This window comes from Leptidea sinapis, chromosome 10 (assembly GCF_905404315.1).
Source record: "Leptidea sinapis chromosome 10, ilLepSina1.1, whole genome shotgun sequence".
NCBI classification, from domain to species: Eukaryota; Metazoa; Arthropoda; class Insecta; order Lepidoptera; family Pieridae; genus Leptidea; species Leptidea sinapis.
The window spans coordinates 1,042,804-1,066,775 of NC_066274.1; the positions used below are offsets into that span (position 1 = coordinate 1,042,804).

At 34.3% G+C, this 23,972-nt stretch overlaps 2 protein-coding genes across 8 annotated transcripts in view; one reads left to right on the top strand and one right to left on the bottom strand.

Annotated features, from left to right (window-relative positions):
- The window catches only part of LOC126966522 (RNA-binding protein Musashi homolog Rbp6), a 934,160-nt gene that overhangs the window by 28,142 nt on the left and 882,046 nt on the right, over nucleotides 1-23,972 (top strand). The gene's annotated exons all lie outside the window — the stretch shown is intronic.
- Nucleotides 1-23,972, bottom strand: part of LOC126966472 (GATOR complex protein Iml1) — a 68,528-nt gene that overhangs the window by 17,547 nt on the left and 27,009 nt on the right. For 2 of the 7 annotated variants that reach the window (XM_050810531.1, XM_050810534.1), the window contains 8 exons: nucleotides 19,403-19,620; nucleotides 18,173-18,384; nucleotides 15,870-16,044; nucleotides 12,025-12,222; nucleotides 8,504-8,593; nucleotides 4,976-5,061; nucleotides 814-885; nucleotides 131-329 (listed from right to left, as the gene is read on the bottom strand). In XM_050810531.1, the coding sequence (XP_050666488.1) occupies nucleotides 131-329; nucleotides 814-885; nucleotides 4,976-5,061; nucleotides 8,504-8,593; nucleotides 12,025-12,222; nucleotides 15,870-16,044; nucleotides 18,173-18,384; nucleotides 19,403-19,620 (1,250 nt within the window). Of the gene's footprint in view, nucleotides 1-130; nucleotides 330-813; nucleotides 886-2,043; nucleotides 2,088-4,975; nucleotides 5,062-8,503; nucleotides 8,594-12,024; nucleotides 12,223-15,869; nucleotides 16,045-18,172; nucleotides 18,385-19,402; nucleotides 19,621-23,972 lie in introns of all 7 variants that reach the window. The other 5 variants (XM_050810535.1, XM_050810533.1, XM_050810538.1 and 2 more) reach the window with 5 other exon arrangements.

The following is a 23,972-nucleotide window of genomic DNA, read 5'->3' on the forward strand; positions in this document are numbered from 1 at the left end:
TAAAATGCCTTTGCTAGTTAAACTGCGTCATGTCAGTCGTATATATAATACAACTTCTTTTTAAGAACTGCATGTTAAACAAAAATTACCAAGCCTAAATCCTTCATAGTAAAACAATTAATTTAATTACCTCCATAATCCCCGTGGCTTTCTCATACGTAACGTTCTCCATGTTAGCTTGGAGCCAGTGAATGGCGTAGATGGAGACGAACGTGTGGGAGGGAAGGCTGACGGTTTGTTGGAGAAAGCCCACGCCCAGTGTCGGGTGACGCATTCGCTCCAAGATGTCGGACAACGTTGCATTCGCTTTTAGTTTTGGTTCTATAACGCTGAAAAAAAACGTGAGTTAATTGACGATTATTAAGCAGTCGCAAATAAAAATTTACAGCGGAAAACAATCAATCCGTTTCAAATAGTTTGTCTTATTTTTAGTCGACTCTAAAAAGGAGGTCAAAAATTTAGTGTGTGTATTATATTTTGTTTATCGACCAATTTAGAATATATTTTCTTCGTCTGAAAAGACCTGATGATGGCATCCAAAGACATTTAAAAAGAGATAATAAGTAAATAAAGCCTTCCCCTTGAACCACGCAGCAAACCACCTTTGATGCGCGTTCAGTCGAAATTCAGGCATGTAACGCGAGTTGTAAGTGACTTACTGTACTTAATAAATATAAATTATATAAAACGTAAGTTATTTTGTATAATGCTCCAAGATCATCAGAGTTGCGGCTTCTGGGCATTTATACAACACAATTATCATAGGGCTTACTCGTATGATAAACAGTGCATGGGGGAAAAAAATATATTTACCCATCATCACATCCGTCGTCACTTTCCCCAGTTTGTGACTGTGTTCTCTCCAGAACTGTTTTTGCCGCGGCTCTGAAATGCAGTTCTCGTTAGCATTTGTTTTTTTTTTATTTAATTTTACCAAGCATTGGCATGTGTGTAATAAACACAAACAGTAACTCAACTCGACAACTACACAGAGGAGATTAGATAATGAAGGACAGTGGCATTCCCCCCCTACCTGTGCCATCTGCGGCCGTACCGATTCGTTCCATTACTAAACGGTACATACTTGCTGCTGCCTGTTTGGTGAAATTTACTAAAATCTTTTGGCGAGTATTTGTTATAGATCTTGCATAAAGCGACCGACGTCGACACAGCGTTGACAAGCATTTAGCGGCTGCATAAAGGAGTTGAACCACTGTCTGTATTTATTAGACACATGGCATTAGTTGCAAAGCAATCAAAGCGAGATCAAGTGTATGCCCTATGAAAAAGGAAACGATAATATGATTGTATGATTATTCTAATCAGGGGCGTGCATTGGTTTTCTATTAAAGTAGGCACTGTGGATCTTACTAGCCGTAGTTGAGCTTTGGAATATGAAAAGATTGCTTACCGTAGGTATTTAGTATTTAGCGTAAGGAAACATTTTATGAGTGGGTGTTAAATATTTGACACACTCTTACACAACTTATCTTGCTCCAAACTAGGCATAGCCTGTACTATGGGTACAAGACGACGATATATTTAATACAATATACGTACTTAAATAGATATAAACATCCATGACTCGGAAACAAACATTCATATTTATCATATAAATGATTGCACCTACCGGGATTAGAACCCTCAAGCTCAGTAGGCAAGATACTAACCACTGTGCTATAGGGGTCGTCAAAATAGAAGTTTGGTTATAAAATAACGGAACCGAATTAAACTAAATTAACTTTAACACTAGTGCTATATTCATTTAGGTTCATAAAGAGGTAGGCACTGCCTAGTTTCCCATACGATATGCACACCCCTGATATAAAGTTTTCAATAAGTAATCCCTGTAATGAATCAGTTTAAAATCAACATAAAATAAGTTTGCATAATATATTTATTTAATCAAACTGACTTTACAGAAATTCTATGCTGTAAAATAAATTTAAGTAATGGAGAAAAATAAATCCAGAAACATTAATACAAAAAGTTTGAATGTGATTTAAAAAAAAAGAGATAAAGGAATGAGGTCATCATACTCACTTGATCCCTTGGCTAGTATTAAGTGACTTAGTAGGTGAAACTTGCTGCAATGAAACATTCGAAAGAGATAAGACACGAAGCAATAAAAGGATGAACAAAAAGCACTAATGGATATTATTTATACGTCACATACATTAACTTCAGTAGATAGCGATTTATTAAGTTATGTCGTAAAGGTCGCAAGAAACAGGAGGCTATACATTTACTTGAAAAGATAGTCGCGCAATATATATGTTACGGGCAACGTGATTAACTGGGCATTATTAATAAGGACCGGCAAAGAGCAATGGGCAAAGTGATTAATTTATCACTTTGACCAGCCATTATTAATAATGCCCGACGGCCCGTGGTCCATGTAATAAGTCAGTGTTTGAGATAGCTTGTATTTATCACTTATTACATTCTTAATAAGTTTCTTGCACAGTCAGTCCTTAATTATTAGATATTTTTGTTGATTTTTCTCAGCTTACTAATTTTTAAACTAGTTTTTCTTAAGTAACTTCTTTTAACTAGTTGTTCAATAGTTTATTTTTTGCTAACTTTTCATGATAATTTTGTAAGTTTAATTTCATTTAATAAACAAAAACACTACAGTTCACCTATTTTATTACTTTGCCCAAGATAGGGTGGGCATTATTCATAATGGCCGGGAAAAGTGATTAATCATGCTGTTTTAATCACATTGTCCAATTGAGTCGGGCATTATGAATACACACCGGTCATTATTAATAGTGCCCGGACTTAACAAATTGCCCGTAACATATATGTCTTAATATGGTACTTTAGTTTTTCACACTTCTGCTAACGGAACATCGTACAATTTCTTAATTCATTTACAAAAGAAAAACAAATTTAAATATTTAAAATAGTATTTTGTATACCCATGTCTGGCGTAAAACTTCCGTGCATTGATGACACATTAGAAAATCGAATTTTTGTATTCTGTATGTATTTAAATATATTCAATAACCGGCTAATTGTTGTTTGGGGCCAACTCTCCTAGGATTTTCTCGGTACAAAATACCTGATTTAATACATTCATACTCGGTAATTGAATAGCCTAAGATTTTTGTGTGTTTTTCTTACGAGTACGATAGATTTTGCGTGCTGTCTAATTAGTTTACTTGAATAATTTATGAGCATTACCGTCATTGCTTCACAAGTGCCGTAATATAAATTATATAAAACGTAAGTTATTTTGTATATAGTTATATATATATATATTGATGTTTATATTATAAGCATCAATTACTGACACTTATCTTATCTTGTGCACGTAAATACAGTGTGACATACTAACATAGAACGTATACAAAATTTCACACACACACACACACACATGAACGGATGCGCGCGCGCAAGTAATAACCCGTTTTTTGTGAGTTCGGACCTAGCCTCTGCAACTCAGGGTATATTACCGCAGAGGGTAGGGCACAAAACTTCCTCTAACCATATATTTTTTAGACTTAATTAAATCATTATAATTATTATACATTAGTGACCTTTTATTTAGATTTCTATGACCACAGCCGTCATTTTCAGTTTCGTATACAACACACATTTACCCCCTTATTCATAATAGTCTGCTAACTTAAAGCACTGCTAATTCTCACTCTGTCTTCTTCTATTGACCTAAGTCAGAATGAGAAAAAACACTCCTTAGCGGCTGTTTAAAGTTAGCGGACCATTATGAATAAGGGGGTAAAGGTATAAGGGTAATATTATAGGGTGTTTTGCGCGCCAATCTTTTAGTGATATGTTTGTTATATATTTTCGAATTGTATGATTATGTTTACCATAATATGTTGATAATTGTGTAACATTACGCAAATAAAGCATCTTTAGTAGTAGTTTCGTTATTTTTTGAGAAAAGGAAAATATAAATAATATCCATATAAAAGTACGCAAATAATCTATTTATTTAACTTATGGTAAGTTAAGGCTAGGAAAATGCGTAAAAGTGGAAATGGATGATGTGGAGCTAGACTGTTACCAAAAGTGCCAACAAAGTTTGAAGAAGCAGAAATCAGTGAATAAGAATTATCACAAAAGCCAACCCAAGCACAATTGGTTATTTCTACGAAACACACTAAATCTTGTCTCGACGTATCTATATTACGATTCAAATTGTACACATTTGTTTTCAGAACGCCGAGCTTGAGACTGAGATATCGCCCAAAATAGGGGAATAAACTAAACTTCTAATGCCAGAAAATATAGAAAAATATACCTCAGCTCCATGTGTTGAATTTCTTTTAAGATACAATAGTAATATACTTACAGCGATACGTAAATGGTTGCGCCCTGCTTGTTTTGTCGCTATAAAAATTTAAATATTACAATTGTTTCTTTAAGGACACGATGGTTAATAATAATTAACTCTTGGTATGCTAATGAGCTCATTCGATTTCTAACCTTATTATGTTATTACGGTATGCTATTTCCCTCCAAAATCCAAGATACAACATAATTTAAAACAAAGAGATAAGTCTCGATACAAAACGAAATAAGCTTACGTAGAAATAAATAAATGATTTTAATTTTCGAAATTATTAATTAATACCTACTAATATGATAAATGGAAACAATTTGTATTTTGGTATGTTTTGTTTGTAAACTAAATAATCGTTTGTAAAATTGTTTCAATAGCAGAATACAGTTTTATTATCACCGAGTAAAAATATCTGTTTTTTTAAATCGCTAGCCAATGTTGGCTCAAAGGGTTTTGCTGTTAAAAAAAGGAAGGCGTTACAATTAAACCTGAACCTAGGGCGAGTGATAAATCTTAATATTTATATAAATTATAATTACGCGTGTTTTTGATCCGCTGAAGCGTATTTTAATTGAAGATTTACTCGTGTGAAGCGAACAAAGACGAAGTGTGCTATTTGAATCGTAACATAGGCCTGATGGTGTATTGATAAGTACTGACATAGCCTCGATCCGAAGGCGCGGCCGGTCGGGCAGACGGGTACTGCCCACTCGCTCTCTGAACGGTGAATTGGACACACCGCCCTGCTACCACACAACACACCCATTAAACTCCTGACTTACCAACATCCTGCTCCTAAATCGAACTTAAACCTTTTATATAACCATAACCCGCTTTACGGCAACCAGACAGGGTTAAGTACGAGAACATGTAACACACTTATACACTTCTTGTAAGTGCTATACTTGCTTACATCATAAAAGAGAATTCATCTGATGTTTTAGATTAAAGATAATCAGTCTTGGGAGGTAAATCGTAAACATGTCACTCTGTACATAAAATGCATTAAGTGTGTAAGAATTATTATAAGTAGATAAAAAGGTAAATGAATAATATTAAATGTAAATCTAAATATAATATTAAACTACAAAGCGCTTAAAATCAAGAAGAATACAAGCTATTTTAGATATTGTTAAAAATAAAAGGTCTAATTTCAACATGGCTACTGTACAACTGAAATAAAAAAAAAAATAAGCCAGCAAACAACTACAGTGTAATACAGATCGTGCAAATTTGCTATAATCAATGCAGTGCTAATAAAACTAAAGATGTATTATTCAAAATTGTAATTAATTGCCACAAGGTATAGCGTGCGAGCGAGCGCGCAATATCGGCATTACTCTTTCCACTTCATATGCCAAGAGCATCGGCGGGTACGGGGTGATATTTAATTTTGAAATAAATTCTTATTCCAAATAGTACAGCCAATTGCGGTTACATAGGATACATCTATAGTTTCATAATATAATGATCTGAGTAACAAGTTAATCTCAGCATCGGATGAATCAGCATCATTAGAAACAACGCACCCATATAAATTTGGTTACATGGACATTATTATCAACGAATTTTACTCAAATATTAATAAAAAATTATGTTTGTTACACTATGTAAATGCCTTGTTACTTGGTAAGTAGTTAAGTAGGATGGGATGGAATAAGTTGTTTCATAAAAAGAACAAATATAATATTTTAAATTATCTCCTACCACACGAGACGTTTTTACCAAATGAAATTTTAAAAAATAAGGCTAGTGTGGATTTTGCAGTATTTGATATACAATACTAATACACTTTCTACTATCATTATTCGAATATAAAAGTAGTAAAAAAGAAACCTACTGCATACTAAGTACCTAAGCGTTATAAAATAAAAAAAGTATTACAGTAATAATTAATACTGGCAACCAATTGGATTTTATTTTAAATTGGTACATACTCCTTTAATTGATGTGTATGGTTTGGCTTAAGTTAACCCATGGGTCGTCGGTACTTAATTAAAAAGTGTATTCAGATATGGCACTATTCCTATGAAGGCAAACTTTAAAATATTACTACCGTATCTGAACAAATGTGTTGTTAATGAAATTGAGACTAAATTGACCAATTATATTTTTAATTTTATGTGGTTCCAATACCAATCTAACATTAATCAGTTTACTTGGTCAGTTTACTTCTTATTAATCAGTTTACTTGGTCAGTTACTTCTGCGTTACCAATGAAGTTAGACAACAAACAAGATTTACCACCAGAGCGAGCGAGATCTTCTAACGACTAAAGAAGGCAATAGGGAATTGCATGTACTTGATTTTTTCACATTAAAAAAATAAAATGAAATAATAATTAAATTAAAATGTGCAAAATAGGAGGGTGTTTCACGTTTTTCGAAGACATTACAATCGGACGAAAGCCATTACATACACATTATCCGATTTATTTATGTAGTGTTTTTATATGCTAATACAATTTTAGCATGGTTATTATTGTCTAAATTATTTCAACAGAAAATTTTGTATATAATTGCTGTAACACTTACAAACAATTATGGAAAGCGGATTGTAAATATGGCGGCGTTCATATAAAAGAAAACATCAAAAATACATTAGTTATGTTATGGTTCACCATTCGAGTCAACTGTCAAACAAGGGGCCATCGTTACTCATTCTGTTGAAACATTAGAAAACATTAAATATATCATTGTCTTGTAACCCACAACACAGGCTATAGATGCTTAACTTGGGGCAAGATAATTTGTGTAAAAAGTGTGTCAATATTATTATTATTATTTATTTTTATAATTTTTCTCAGCCTTTCGCTGGTTTGCCTGCATTTACGGGTCGAAACCAAGTAAATGCAGCGTGTGGTGTGTTAAATTTATGTGTAGGGTGAAATGTCGTGTTCGTCAATTTGTAAGAACTTTCAAACTATTCGGCATGTATTTAAGATGGCGGCTTTTTGTAAGGTGATGTAAAGAGTTTCCTTTAGTTCTAGTAGTTTAAGACTATGTAACAGATGGTTTGGGATAACCACCTGTGGTGGAAAGGACTATTGGAATTACGTATACTTTTTTTTGGTTCCAGATTCTAGCCACTTCATCCTTCAGTTCAGTATATTTATTGATTTTTTCAGAAATTGTTTTTTGTAAGTTATGAGTGTTTGGAACAGCAATGTCTATCAGGTAGGTTATTTTATTTAATTTATCTTTGAGCGTTATATCCGGTCTATTGTAGTGAATGGTTCTGTCTGTAAGTATCGCGCGATCAAAATAAAGTTTATATATCGTTTATCGATTCGTTATATCGTTTTCTAAAACTGTTTGTGGCTTATATTAGTAGTAAAGTGTGTTTGTGTTTTGTATGAGTTTAATGTTTGAGTGCTAACTTTTGGTGAATGATATTGACTACTTGGTTATGTCTATGCGTGTAATCTGTTTGTGAGAGTGTTGTACATGCTCCGGTAATATGTTGGATGGTTTCTGGTTGAAAGTGGCATTTGCGGCATTTATCGTTTGATATTGAGGGGTCTTTCATTATGAATTTTCTGTAGTTTTTGGTGTTGACAACTTGGTCCTGTATCGCTATTATAAATCCTTCGGTCTCTGTGAATAGGTTTCCTATTTAAAGCCATTTGTTTGAGGCGGCGGTGTTTATGTGGGATTGATCTAGGTCGTGAGGATGGCGGCCATGTTGAGGATGGCGGCCATGTTGAGGATGCCGGCCATGTTGAGGATGGCGGCCATGATGAGGATAGCGGCCATGTTTATTATTATTAGAAAAATTACTGGAACATTGCTATGTTATTGCTATATTATTTTGAAGGTCGGAAGGACAGTACCCACATGTCACTGTTGGTTGGTTGTGGTAGGAGGAAGATTGCTTCATAGCAAGTGGATTCTCATGAATCCACTGAGGAAGAATGTCACTCAAACAGATGGTGAGAATAACACTGTCGCTCCTGGTGTGTTACGCGAAGTTAGAATTCGATGCGTCTTGTTTCTTAGATTAAAGCATCCTATGATGGAGATGGATGGATGGAAATCGATTTATTGGTAGAGCAGCTGCACGACCGACGTCTAACTGACCAATGAGATCATTGGCTTTTGTCAAATGTTGTCATTCCGATTGGTCGATTTATCTCAGGAGCCGTGTCATTGGTTGATCGTCTGCGCAAGCGCGTTGCAGCCCCGGTACCTGGGCGTTCCGCGTGAGGATGGAGGTGGAGTGCCGTCGGCGGGTGAGCGCGGACTCCGCTGCGGAACAGTTGCCGGTCCCACACGCCATCTGTATTCACCAAGACATAACCACTCTCACAACGAGCAGTTATCATACGAGGGTGACACTGAAAGTTTTTAGAACTGGCCACTTGTAAATAAATAAAAAAAATTACTTAAATTTTGAAACTGGAAACTGCCAATATTATTGGTGATATATTTTCAAAAAATTTATGACTTTCGATGTAAATTAAGGCAACAAGAATGTAATGATAGACTACGATTGGCCTTTAACGATGAAGCCTCATCTCGTGCCTCTGTTTATACCTGGTTTAATGAGTTTCAACGTGATCGCACTTATCTCACGGATGATCTGCGTGAGGGACGACCTTCCATCGCGACAACTGAAGATAACACATTAGTGTTGTGCAACATATAATAGACTCTGTTATGAGTGACTTATCAGCAGATACAGACAAGCTTAGTCATCGGTGTGAATCAAGACCACAAAACATACTAGTTTTGAGCTTTTTTATGCTTTGATCTAAAAATTTGACCAAGGCCCAAAAACTCCAACGTGTTGATTGATGCCGGAAATGGTTGGAATATTTAAAAGAGGTGAATCTAACCCTGTGTTCGACATACTTACTAATCTAAAGCGAAGATAGTTCGAAGGGTTGGAGAAAATATGGTGGCCTCGTTCTTCGGCAGGACAGGTCATTAAATGACAATTGTATCAGAGGATCAAAAAAGTGGTACACTAACAATAAGTTTGCCACTTGAAAAAAGTTTGGGAGGAACAACCTCCTACTAGGATCCTCCTTCTCCATGACAATACCTGGTCGCACACCGCCAGGTGAGCAATCGACTAGTTGGTGACGGCACATGTGGAATTACTGGGACACCCGCTGTATAGCCCAGATCTCGTACCGTGTGATTTTTATTTATTCCCGAAAATAACAAACCTTCGAGAGTCTTTTATAAGGCTGTAGAAAAGACCCCTAAGGATAAGTTGGCAAAGTGCTAGTCTCAGTAGTTCCATCGGATGCAAAAACGTATTTACGAGAATATACACTATTATGAAAGATATAATAAAACTAATAACTAGCTTGATTTTCTAAAAACTTTCAGTTTCAGACCCTCGTATCCTAATTCAAACTGCAGGGGTTCCCAAAGTGTGCATTTGGGCGACCTGTTGCGTCGAGAGCCTCCTGTTTACAATGTGGAGCAAGATGGATGTAACCGGTATAAAGCATTATACGCTAAGAAAAATAGTGTGGACATCACACGTCAACTGTCTAATAATAATTTTATTATTGCGTGTTCAAAATAAATACTGTTAAAATCATTCACATCGTGGATATTTTTATATTGAGGTCTATCCACCTGTAATAATTAGGGTAAATACATGTAGTATATACCCTAATTTGAACAGCGAACGCCTAAACATGTAAATGCGCTGCTGACAGAAAAAGTTTGGGAACCCCTGAACTAGTGTTGTCATATTCAAAATAGCCAATTAAAAAATGACTGTACGTAAAATTTTTACTCTATTGTCGTTTAATCATAAATAATTCTAAAAATGCAACAATTTTTAAGGAACATCTTCACGAGAAGTACATAAATGTCTATTTCTGACAACGCTCCTGATACATTGCATATAATTTCACTAAACTATTTCTGTAGCTTCGACTCTATCCAAAAACTCTTTATACAATTTAAGCCAATAATTACATTAATAATCCTTATAACGATTTGCACTAAAATTCGATAAAATTGAATAATGTCGCCTCGCATACGTAAGATTGTTCAAATATTTCAAACACCCACTTTGGAGGCATTTTTTTGTTTACAAATTTATATTATTTATTTGTGATGGTGCATTATTGCTTTATTAACTTGAGTCATATGCCATGCAAAATTGAGGGTACTCAAACAAGAAATTAAAAGCGTCGGAATTATTTTGACTAAAGGCGGCGGTATATGGTACAACTAGTAATTAAACAAATTAATGGAACAATCTTTGTCAACTCTCAGCCGCAGTCAGTGTCAACCAATCAGTATCGTGATATAAAACTAGAAATAATTTCAAGACTTATAAAATCCCTTCTTTAAAAGATATGTTATGAACATGATTAAACATACACTCACATTGAAGCCCAGTAAAATACGACTAAAAAGGGGACGACTCTGTCTAATAACACACGCAAAACTTATTCATAATTATCGCGGCCCCACACATATGTACTCCGATCGCATTTTCCGAATTAGAAAAAAGATTAAGAACCGAAAAAGTTTTGTAGAAAATTCTAAGCTATGGAAAAACAATCCCGATTTGAAATACATAATCGTGTATTAACTACTAGTACAATATCTAAGTTGTGAGAAATTCTTGAACATAATTTACAAAAACACGGTCAAATAAAGAAAAAATTATTATATAAAACCCATTTAATATATCCACAAACATATGGTATATTATAGAAGAAATAAAAGAGAAAGATGTAAAACTTGTATCAAATATTTTAGTATTGGGAAGTGTTTTATCCAAGCAAAATATTGCTGTAAGTGCAGATGTATTTTCCTGAGGTAATATAACCCTTATTAATCAGTCCAGTTAATGTAACGCAGTATTACAGTAACATATAAGAATTTATAAAAAAGAGACATCTGTTGACATTATAGGGTTGACACTATCAATCACTGACCTATACTATACTATACCACTGGACTGGCGGCTGTCAAAGTACTTTTGTGCCTGTTTGATATTCGCCATTTTGGCGCAGTTGGCCATGTAGCGAGAGTCTGCGGTACTAAAACTAGTGATGACAAACTCAGAAAACATCGATAGACGGTGGAAAACTATTTACAAAAAAAAATTGTGTAAGTACTTCATTACGTTGATTTTTGAAGTATAAATAACACGGAAAACAAACGAAATTTATTCAAAATGCAAAAATACTTCAGAGTATTGTACGTTTCTTCGCAGGGCAGTACGTCCAATACGTCAAAATTAGTTCAAATAGGCACGGAAAATAACATATACAAAAGCCTGTCCAGTGGTATTTATACGGGTCAGTGCTATGAATAGATTATTAATCGGTCACAGTTTTTAGCAGCAACATAATTACTGCATCAAGTTGTATACGCTTGGCCGCCTTAAGTATGGCATGATAACCCATAAATTCAATGGATCACATCTTTTTTAATATAAAAGGCATGCAAATGCATACTTTATGTTTCCGAAAACCTAAATTTCATGTTTAAGTACAAGTGTTGGAAGAATCAATCAGATAATAAACATACAAAGCTTCGAAGTTATTGTTTTAAATTGAAGTGTGTAAATTAAACTCATGCAGTGCAAAATCTACGGTGCAAATGACCATCATGCTCATCAAAATTACATTTAAAACATTTATGTACAAAATTAAAAAAAAAATAACATGATACTTGAATGTACAATTTCAATTTTTTTTTAATTTTCCTACTAGGTATACATACCCTCTGTTTGTTAGGTCTTTTAACTTTATTGAAATAGGACTCAGTCATTTTAAGGAATCCCTCGGTTAGATGATCTAGGTCGAACCGAGTCGGCGTTGGATACACGTCGCAGTGAGTCGACTCGTCTTCGAGGATCTGTTTGGTCGCTGGGTTGTTTAACGGCAACAAAAGCGTACGGAACCTCCAATACTTCAATGGCTGAAAATATTTAATAAACAAATTATCATTGCAACTGTAGAAGGGGTTGGTAATTTAAACGTAAATAATAAAACTGTTACATCTGTATTTCAAAGTTTCCACTTAGAATTACAATAATCACTTATTATTAAAAATTAAAAGACAAATAGGGCATAGTGTCCCCTTACAATTCACAATAAGTAATGGCTACTCGAACTTAGCGCTCTGACTTATATAGGGCACTACCGTCTACCGTGATGATGCTACCAACTGTTAGTTGGCGCTGCTGTAGTGCCAACTAACTTACACGAATCAAGTTAACTAAAGATCTGAACATTGTATGCTATTATAGTTATTTCTAATCAGTGATAATAAAATAACATTATTAACACAGTAATGAGTTAGTTAAATAAATGTAATTATTGGGATATCTTATGGCAGTTAATGACGGTGGTAGCGCTTGTTAACACATCAAGCTGACACAATGGATATAGTCAAAGTCAAAAAATCTTTATTCACTGTAAAACTTTATAAGTTATTTGGTGCAAGTCAGGATGAAGTACAAAAGTTACAATAGCATTCAAATGAGTATAACAATATTCATTAACAAAATTTAGAACATTAATTCCAACTATCTTTATCATTCAAATAATCTTTCACACTATAATAGGCCTTAGATGTTAATTTATTTTTTACGATACATTTAAATTTTTTAATAGGTAACATTTTAATTTCATTTGGGAGTTTATTATAAAATACAACACAATCCACTTTTTATGTTTGTTTCGAGTATTGACACTGTGTACATCACTAGTCTTTTTAAATTGGCTAATATTTTTATGGGCGTATAGGAGGTTCTCGTATATGTACTGTCATAATATTTATTTCACTAAACTTTTCTCTCAATGAATCCCTTGAACGCATTTTATAGACTGCTCGAATTGCTCTTTTCTGCAGCACAAATATGTTTTCAATATCTGCAGCCCTACCCCACAATATAATTCCGTAAGACATGACACTATGAACGTAGCTGAAATATACAAGTCTAGCCGTTTCAACATCTGTCAGCTGCCTAATTTTTTTTATCGCAAATACTGCAGAGCTAAGTCGATTACATAAGTTTTTTATGTGAGCACCCCATTGTAGCTTAAAGTCTAATGTAATGCCTAGGAATGTTGTCATTTCTACTACATCAAGTTTGTCATTATTAATTTTTATAGGTGTTGGTTGGTGCTTTATATTTGGAAGTGTAAACCTTACACATTTTGTTTTCCTTTCGTTTAAAAGTAAGTTATTAACATTTAACCAATTTACTACTTCAGCAATGTCGTCGTCAACCTGACAGAAAGTTTTTTGCTGGCGTTTTATTTTAAATAACAAAGATGTATCGTCAGCAAACAGTATGATATCATGTTTATTTTGAATAAGGTATGGTAAATCATTGACGTAAACCAGGAACAAAAAAGGGCCCAAGATTGAGCCGTGCGGTACACCCATCGATATGATAGAGCCAGTTGATCTTTTTCCATTAACGTCTACTCTTTGAATCCTATTACACAAGTATGATTTTATTAAATCTAGTGAAACATCCCTAACCCCATAGTGGTGAAATTTTTGAAGTAAGGTTTCATGATGGACGCAGTTGAATGCCTTGGATAAATCACAAAACACTTCTAACGCATAACATGAATCCTCCCAAACATCCAGAATATTTCTTATTAACTCGATACTAGCATCTGTGGTTGAAAGAACTTGAGTAAAACCATATTGTTTATTATGCATGAGGTTATTATTGTAAAAATGTGGGTCTAAAATTGGTGGGGTCAGCTTTATCTCCCGACTTAAATAGAGGAGTGATCTTGCTCTGTTTCATTTGGTTTGGAAATATACCGCAATCTACACACTTATTGAAAATAAAAGCTAAGTCTTTGGCTACAATTTCCATTACAGATTTCACTACGTTAACAGAGATTCCCCAGAGATCTTTAGTTTTCTTAACGCTAATTAGTCTAAACGTTTTAATAATCTCTATGCGATCAACATGCTTAAATTTAAAGTTTGTATTACATAAAGATACGTTTTTCTGTAGCAGTTTCATTGCAGATATAGGTACGGAATTTAGATATTTTATCGTAGAGACCGGTATATCAGTAAAAAACTTTTCAAATGTATCTGCAATTTCAGAATCTGTTTTTATGTTTCTGTTACCAATCTTTAATTTGAATTCATTATTTCTCTTATTAGTTTTACCGATCTCCTCATTTATAATTTTCCAAGTTGTTTTTATTTTGTCATCGCTATTTTTAATCTTTAAACTTATGTTGTGAGACTTAGCTAATTTACAATCGTTCTTGAATTCTTTAGAATATAACCTTACATAATTTTTAAATTTTGCACTTGTATTAGATCGCCTCTCTTCATATAAGTTATACAATGTTTGTCTACGTATAAATCAACAGAGCGGCTTCCGTAAGTTCATCGGCAAAAACGAAATCATTTTTATGAAATTATTTGTTTAAAGGATCCTATGCTACTCATTAAAAAAAATGGGCTACCTGCCAGTGAATATCCCGTTAAAACAGTTGATTATCCCACGTTTCGGTACAAACAACACAAAGACAGACAAAAATATGTATGAAGACGAAAGTTATTATTTTGACACGAGGTGACCAGTGCGAATACGCTACAAACAACAAACGGTCAATCTTAGAAATCAACACATAACTGATGGCCCATCCTAAAATGATCCTATGCGGGTAAACATACATTAGCTAAACACCAAAATTGTTGATTATTCTGTCAACAGAGCACACTGTAATATTTTTTTGATTATCTAAATTTATATATTTTTCATCAATAGCCTAATTATCAATTTGGCGAAGAATTCTGGAAGAGTAGTTTACGAAACGCATCACTTTTGTTCGATAAACATCATCAAAACATCAAATCATCAGCCGGAAGACGTCCACTGCTGGACAAAGGCCTCCACATCTATCGGTCCTGCGCTGCCCTCATCCAACGTATTCCGGCGATCTTGACCAGATCGTCGGTCCATCTTGTGGGGGCCCACCGACACTGCGTCTTCCGGTACGTGGTCGCCATTCGAGGACTTTTCAGCCCCAACGGCCATCTGTCCGTCGAACTGTGCGCCCTTCCCACTGTCACTTCAGTTTCGCAATCATTTGGGCTATGTCACCGACGACTTTGGTCTTTTAACATTATTAAAATAGGACTCAGTCATTTTAAGATACGATCTACGGATCTCCTCATTTCTGATTCGATCTCGCAGGGAAACTCCGAGCATAGCCCTCTCAATTGCCCTCTGAGCGACCACATGCCACATATGAATTATCATCACCGCTTTTTGTATATACTACGCTAAGAGTGAGACGAAGTATAATATTATTCATTACCCTAGTGATTTCCATAAGCTGTTCGATTTTTAGGATTCTGAAGACCGTAGGAAAAAACATTAAGGTAAAATATTTCGTATTGCTATAGGTATTAGGTACACTTCGAAACTGGACATTGACGATAAAATTTGGAAATCAAAGGTTTTTTGACTGTTTGAATATTAATTAATTGAACATCAGTGTGAAATAAACCAAGATTGCCAAGCTCATGCATATTTGGCACCTTTAACTGAAATGGGCTTTATGATAACTTACCTCAACTAAAGCGAAATCGGTATCTCCTCTCGTACATATATAGTGATCCATATAGTTCCAGTTATAGTTCTCCAGCTTCTCGGTGGTGAAGGCGACCCACGACACCTCGTATGTGTCGTGGTTGGGCGCGTGGAACCGATACCTGTAGTGAATGTTGAACGGCGGGTACGGGTGTCTGAAATGCGCATATTACTAGAGCAACTAATTATTTAAGATTTTTTTATGAAAATAATGGGACGAAACGAGCAGGACGTTCAGGTTGATGTTAATAGATACGCCCTGCCCCTTACAATGCAGTCCCGTTCAAAATTATTGAAAAACCCAAAAATTCTGAGCGGAATCGTCACCTTGAGACATAAGATGTCAAGTCTCATTAGCCCAGTAATTTCACTAGCTACGGCGCCCTTCAGACCGGAATACAATAATGCTTACACATTACTGCTTCACGTCAGGCCGGCACCGGGTGCAAAGGAGCCTCCCACTGGTAAACTAATGTTGGATACTTTAGACCTTTTATGACATGCGAAATGATTATTGTGACAACTCTTCTAATTTATCTGCTTAATCCTGTTTCTTACGAGATTTTTGAAGTGAAAACTTCTTTGGTCGCGTTGGGCACTTTTTAGATGGGTGAAATGTCGGGAGTTCGCGTCACCAATGCTTATAGCAGTATATCTGTAGCTATATGACTTATTGTGCAACATTAGTGCTGTGTATATGTTATAAGTGAAATTGAATGGATTTAGTGAAAAATTCATACTGTGCATTGTTGAAATAGTATTTTTGTTTGATTATTATTTCAATTAAATTATAGAATCTTTGTGCTGTACAATAGTGAGTACTAAATAAATAAACTGATATTTTTAAGATAAAAAAAAAAAAAAATTAGAGAAAAATAAATCCTCGTGTTTATTTTGGCGTTTAAAATTTTTAAATATTTTAAAATTATTTTTAACTCTTCGTTATTATTTTGGGGTTTGAAAATTAAGCATTGTTTATTAGAAAAATATTTAACCTCTGCAATGCGTCACGCAATCAGTAGGTGGTTATTTCTCAGTGGCTTGGGCGTTATCTTGGTAAAACAGATTTCTAGGTGTTTAATCATATTTTTTCGTGGATTGTGAAATTAAAAAATTAATTGAATTGTTTCATTTAAACAATTTAAATACGTCCAATTGATAATTCAGTACTACAAAATTTAAAACGATGATCAAAGCGGTTTTTACGTGATACTTAAATAAATTTCAACAAAACATTTTCATTTCTTACTTTACCATCAGCCTATTGTATCTTTATTAGTACAATGAAATAATTGAAAGTACAAAAAGTCGAAGTATTGTTGAAATGAATTAATTTATTATCGCGAAACTTTAACATTGTAATTATTATGACGGGTACTCACGATATATATTTTATAAATTTGGTGCCGATATTTAGATCCAATTGCATGAAAACGTGGTCGCGGCGGAACTGCGGAGGCGGCGAGAAACTCTTGACACATTGACACTTGCAGCCGTCTTAATACCCGTCATAATAATTACAGTGATGCAATAACTTAAATTAAAATAATGTTAAAAATGAAGCACATTGAAATTTATTTAATTACAAATACTATTCTATCCATAAATAATATGATTGTATTTTTTTTTTGTTATTTCAATTTGAATTGTATTTATATTTTGTCATGATCTTATACAACCGGTAATATATTTGAATCATAAAAAAACATATTAACATGCTTAGAAGTAATGCTCGGAGTGCCAATAGATGTGTGAAAATCAGATTTCTGTTGACAATCTTAATTCAAACATTATGAAATTTATAATTTTAATACTAAAAGTTCGAAGTTTTCCCTTCTATCGCCAGTCTCTACGCCTGCCAATTTTTTTTATATAAGAGGAGTCCAACGGGACGGGCGTACTATATTGGATCCAGCTCCTTGGAAACTAATTTGTTATAATAATTAATGTAATTATTTTTCGTTAAAAGAGTCGCTTTGTATATATATGATATAACGTAGATTCAGTGAAAACCTTAAGCTTAATCAAAAAAAAATTCAGTGTGTGTAAGCAAGTTGGTCGCGGGAGACCTCGTGGACATTTGTCCACCAAATTGAGGAAGTTTTGAGAAAAGGAAAGGTCCGAAACACCCGGAACCAGCGAGCATGTATGAAAAGAGTAATGAATGTAGAGGAAGCAGGTGAGGTTTCGTAAGGATAGAAGCAAGTGACATTCTATTGTCTCTGCGTACCCCGACGGGAACAAGGCGTGAGTGTGTGTATGTTTTCAGTGTGTATATATCACCTCGGCCTGTATCTTGTGACGGTGATGGTGGAGCCGACCAGGGTCAGCTTGTGGAATATCCTGCCGATGGAGAGCAGGTACCGCTTGGTGTGCGACACATGTGAAGGCTTGCTGCTCTGCGGAGCCACCTTGGAGGGCGGAGGCGCGTGGCTCGACGGGCAGTGCGCCTCTATCACCTCGTTCTCGTTCACACCAACAATTAATTGGAAACCCTACAATTGATATAATAACTATAGCATAATATTATTATTTGACATGTTTACGACGATAGCAATAGTTTAAGAGCGAGATAGAACAAATTGTATTATTCTCAATTCTAATTGAATGAAACGTTTAACTATTGGTAAAATCTTAGCTTTGGTATTGGTGTGTAATTTCTAACTTGGACCAAATTTTTATAATAAAAACTGCAATTGGATAATTAGTTTAAAGGATTTTGTCTAAATATCGTGTACCTGAATTAAAATATATATTCCTCATACTAATCAAGCAGTTGTAATAATGCATACAAGACTTTATCTACAGTCTACACCCATAATATAGATCCTCTGTAACAGTTAGCTTACTGCTAATATTAAAAAAGCCAGTCCTACTAACCATTACATCATCCAAACGAGTGTTGTAATGAAAACGGATGATGTAATGTTGTACTGAATTTCATTACAACACTCGTTTGGATGATGTAATGGTTATTAGGACATTGGGTGTTTTAATGTTGGAAAATTGTAATTAATAAATTGAAAATTGTAATAAGCTGTTTTAGAATCTTTAATAGAGGACTTAAAGCGTGGGTGTAGATAAAAATTATATCTTGTTTAAAAACACTCTCTTAGTGAGCAAAGTTAACCTATATACATATACACAAATATCGTTTTTAAACAGATTATGAACCAGACTGAACATAATCATTGCAATAAAACGAAATAGTTTGCGCTTTCGCTACTTTTTTTAAAGTATTACGATGTTGAAAAGAATTGTTAAAAACGTTTGTGTGGTAAAGGTTAATATAACTTAAATGACTTTTTTAAAGATTCCATCAGATTGGGAATGGAGCGACCGCCCTCAGGCTATTAAATAATACGTTTAATTGTACAATATTACTTTGTACTGAGTTTTTTCCGCCCATTCTCTTTGGAATGGGTGGTATCTTTGACTTTCAATAAGTGATGTATTTTGAATAAAAATATTTGAATTTCGATGTTATTAACTGGCAGTTTACACTTTACGCACCTGTGCCAAACGCTGAGACACCAGCTCCTTAAACACCTCCATTGTTGTGAGTGGCTCTTTGTATATGGCTCGGTTTTGTGCAAAATCAGCGTTCACATCGTCAGGCAGCAGATTATAGTCGGACACCAGATAATCATTCTGCAGTGATCTTTTGTCGGGGAAGTAATCCGTTGTTATTGGCAAACACGCCGGGATCGTTAAAGATTTCCAATCCACTCCTGGCATTAAAAAAGAACGACGATAGATTTTAAACTCTACCATTTACATAATATCAATTATTTTAATATATAATGGTTATGATGACAGTATGAACGAATCAAAAAAATCATTGCTATAAAAAATATGTACTATGAAAGGATTATAAAACACATACCCAGTTTGAAATAATTTTTGGGACTAATAATACTAAAACCATTTATACGGCAATCGGCCACGTCAACTGAATAATATATGCCCCTATTTCATCAATGACACTTCAACCCAAGCATAATTAAAATCAGTTTGTTAAAGTAGTTCATTTACGAGTCTTAGTCTCGATTAAAGACGAAGCGATTTCACCAATACATATAAATCGCGTTCACGAAAACCGAAATTAAAGCTGTCATCGATAAGTGTGAATAAAATCAGAATACTTCCTGCGTTTACGAACAAATATATTAAACGTATGAAATTCCTAGGTCAGCATTTAAACGCTTCTAGGCAATAGCTTTTTTTAGTTTGTTTTAGTGCGAATCGAAACTCCTTTTTAAAGCGTGTGTTCTATCCTTTTTAAGCTCCTTTTTCACCAACGGGAGGCTCCTCTGCACATGATGCCGGCTAGTTTATGGGTACCACAACGCGCCTATTTCTGCCGTGAAGTGTTTCGGTGTGAGTGGCGCCGCAGCTAGTGAACTTCCAAGGTGACGAGCGCAATTGTAGTGCAACTCAGAATTTTTGGGGTTTTTTCTTCTAACATTGTGCGGCACTGCATTGTAATGGGCATGGTGTATCAATTACCTTATTAATTTCTTATTAATTCTCGTCTCGTCCCTTATTTTCATTAAAAAGAAACTTAAAACTTAGTTCATAGTGTTCTAATCCCGTTTTATTTCAATAGTGAGATCAGCTTTAATTTAAAACCAATCATAGTTAATGACGTCAAAAACCAGTCATCATCGCCATGATGAAGTTGTTGTATAACATGTCCTCGAGTGACGTCGCGGCTCCCTTGACACTAACACATTATCGCGCGTAAACAAAAGAATAATGAATAAAAAATGAATTATACAAACAGCCTATTTTAATGCTTAATTTTTGTTATGTCTAAAGAGTTATCTGTCATCATGACCATTAGGGTCCTAACACAAAATTTTATAACACAGGATGTTAAGACGTTTAATTCGCTTGAGCACAAAAAGGTTCATAATAAATACAAAGCTGTCTTTTAAAGCAAGAAAACAAAAATCCCACATGTCTAATTCACTGAGTCACCGATTTATTTTGGCTGTAGTTAACTGAAAAAGCGCGTTTTAAAAGCGATTATTGCAATAGCAAATTGATTATGCGATATAATAATATAAATTATTGTGCTTTATAAGTCTACTTGACGTGTGTAGAAGTACTATGCAGTTATTTGATATTAAATGACTATATTAAAAATTCACATAATTAGCAAAATAAATACTACAGTACAAAATATACGAAAAAAACTTAGAAAATGATTTTTAAAGTATAATTTAAATAAAAAAATATTGAGCCAGAAAATATAAATATATTTGTTTCGGTTTAATAATATATTACTTATATATTTCTATAGATATTTATGCAAATAGTATAATGAAGAGTATTAACACAAAATAATACGTGGATTATTTACTCGAGGTGTATCCGAGTGATCGTAGTATTAAATCGAGATTAAACTTTAAATATCTGCACATTGAAATGATACAAAACGGATGGCGTGATTAAAACAATAGGATGCAAAAACAACAGAAATCTAGTGCTTGCCACTTTCAAATTCTGTGTAAACAAACTTTTACTACTGTCAAAATATAATATAATTGCATTAGAAAATCTATATCTACTGTATAACGTTTCAAAACTTTCTAAATCACAGCAATATGGCGCTAAACCCAGCGTGCATGAGAATGTTATCTTATAAATAGATATATAGATCACCTAGAATCCAAAAGTAGAATGTCCTATTGGTTGTGTGATAAGTAGAGAGATGAGAAGTGAAGAACAAAAGTTATATCAATGAATCGGATGACACTATCGTTAATCAGGTACCTAGGAGATTTGTTGACGGAACGGTTGTATGACGATGACGACATTGAGCGCGAGCGGAGGGCCCTTGCAGTCAGGCAACATGCTCGCTCGACGTTTTGCAAAATGCAGCAAGGATGTAAAAACCACATTATTCAAGGCATACTGCCAGCTGTGGGTAACGCTTTCGCAGAAAGCTATGAGCAGAATAAGATTCCAGTACAATGATGCGTTCCGGGCTCTTATGCGGCTCCCGCGGTGCTGCAGCGCGTCGAGAATGTTCGCAGACGCTGGGGTCCCCGACTCTTTCGCGATAATCCGGTCTCGCGTTGCCTCTTTCTGGCCGAGACTGTGACGTACCGACAACAAAATACTCGTGTCTGTCTCTAACGACATCAGGAATCCAGTGTTTAAGCACTGAATCTCTTTTCACATGGACAAGAACAAAAAATGACTGCACAAATATATGCAATATTTATATAGTTTTAACTAATCTCATTTTACTTTTAAATTGGCACCCCTTTACAATGTCCAAATATTTTTAACTATGGGGATTTATTATGCCCAAAATAAATACCTTTTATTTTATTTATTTATTTAATATAACGCAAAGTTTACGGTTTAAGAGCCTTCATAGAGAATTTATAGCAAATATAATATAGATTAAACTAGCCGCTCCCGCCTGCTTCGCTGGGCAAATTTTAAAATGAAGGAACGTTGGAAATCGAAAAAAATAAGTAGCCATAAACCATCTAGGATAACTTTCGCATCGAATGGTGGTAGTTTCATGTCAATACGATCAATGGTGGTGTGAGGTGTGATTGAGCCTCAAACAAAGACCGTTTTCATTATATATATATAGATAGATTAGATGCAAATATTATAATGCGAACTGGAATTGAATTCGAAAATTAATGGAAGCTCTTGAAATGAAGTGTGTCTGTCATTTTTCAAAACAATAGCCGAATTATCCAACAAGTTTAGGGGCAGGGATAATTTATTTTACTATAAACAATATTATGTTTATAGTAAAATAAATTATTATTATAACTTATAAAATATTTAACATGTAAGGCTTATCCATTACAACGATCTACTTGCGATGTAAGAACTTAATAGTAATAATTTCAATTGTCACCTGATAATTTATAATAGATTTATAAGACTTAATTATCTAAGAATATCCACAAGCAATACTTAAATAAATATAATTATTATAGATAAAGCGAAATCTCCCAGCAAAATTATTTACGAATACGTGCGAGGTGTCGAGTATTCAGAATAAAAATTAACTTTTAAGAATGAGATAGAATTAAGAATATTATTATGACGAGTACTCACGGTATATATTTTATTTAATTGATGCCGGTATTTATTTCAATCCAATACTCAACGTGTTAAGCATATTAGCGCAGTCAAAAACAACGATAATAACGATTTGCTTAAAGCCGGTACCAACCATAAGAGAGAGTTGCATAACCCACGGATGATTTCTACTGAACGCCAATACTTCCCACGGCTTGTAGATAAGCAATCGAAATTAAAAAAACATTCTAAGAATTTTAATAGGGATGATGATATTAGTCTGCTAATGCAGAGATATAATCCCGTACTCTCACAAATGCAACAAAAATACCCGAAATGGAAGTCGACAGTAGTGTGTGTCGTAAATTAGGGAATCTAGAATATCCCCAATCCGAAACTCCCAATAAGTAAAAAGCACAAATACCTTTTAGCCTTAAATAACCATGACTCTCAAGATCATAGCCCATCCTTAATTAGTCATAATCATGGCACCCGTTCGATGACATCAGGCAAACTTGAAGTACCTAGAGTAAATAATTACTTTGGCGATAGAACTCTAAAGAAAAGAATACCATATCTGCTTAATAGTTTGCCAGATGACATCCGACGGGAATCAAACAAAAATAAATTTAAAAAACTATTGAACTAATATTTATTGTTGCAGTAACATTTGTAAAATAGGCTTTAAGATTTATTTTATGAGACTCGCTCGATCCTGTAGACAAACTGTGTAAACAGTTTTATAGGACTTTGTATTATTTTAAGAAGAAACTGTATATTTATAAATAAATAAAAAAAAAACGAATTAGACGCTACGTGGACAGATTGATGTATGATTGTATGTATAAGTGTCAAGTGTCAATGTTTCAAGAGTTTCACGCCGCCTCCGCAGTTCTGCCGCGATCATGATTCACGCAATTGAATCGAAATATCGGCATCATATTAATAAAATATATATCGTGAATAGCCTTCAAAAATAATTTAATTTAATTGAGAATTATTCAACAACCCATCCAATGGT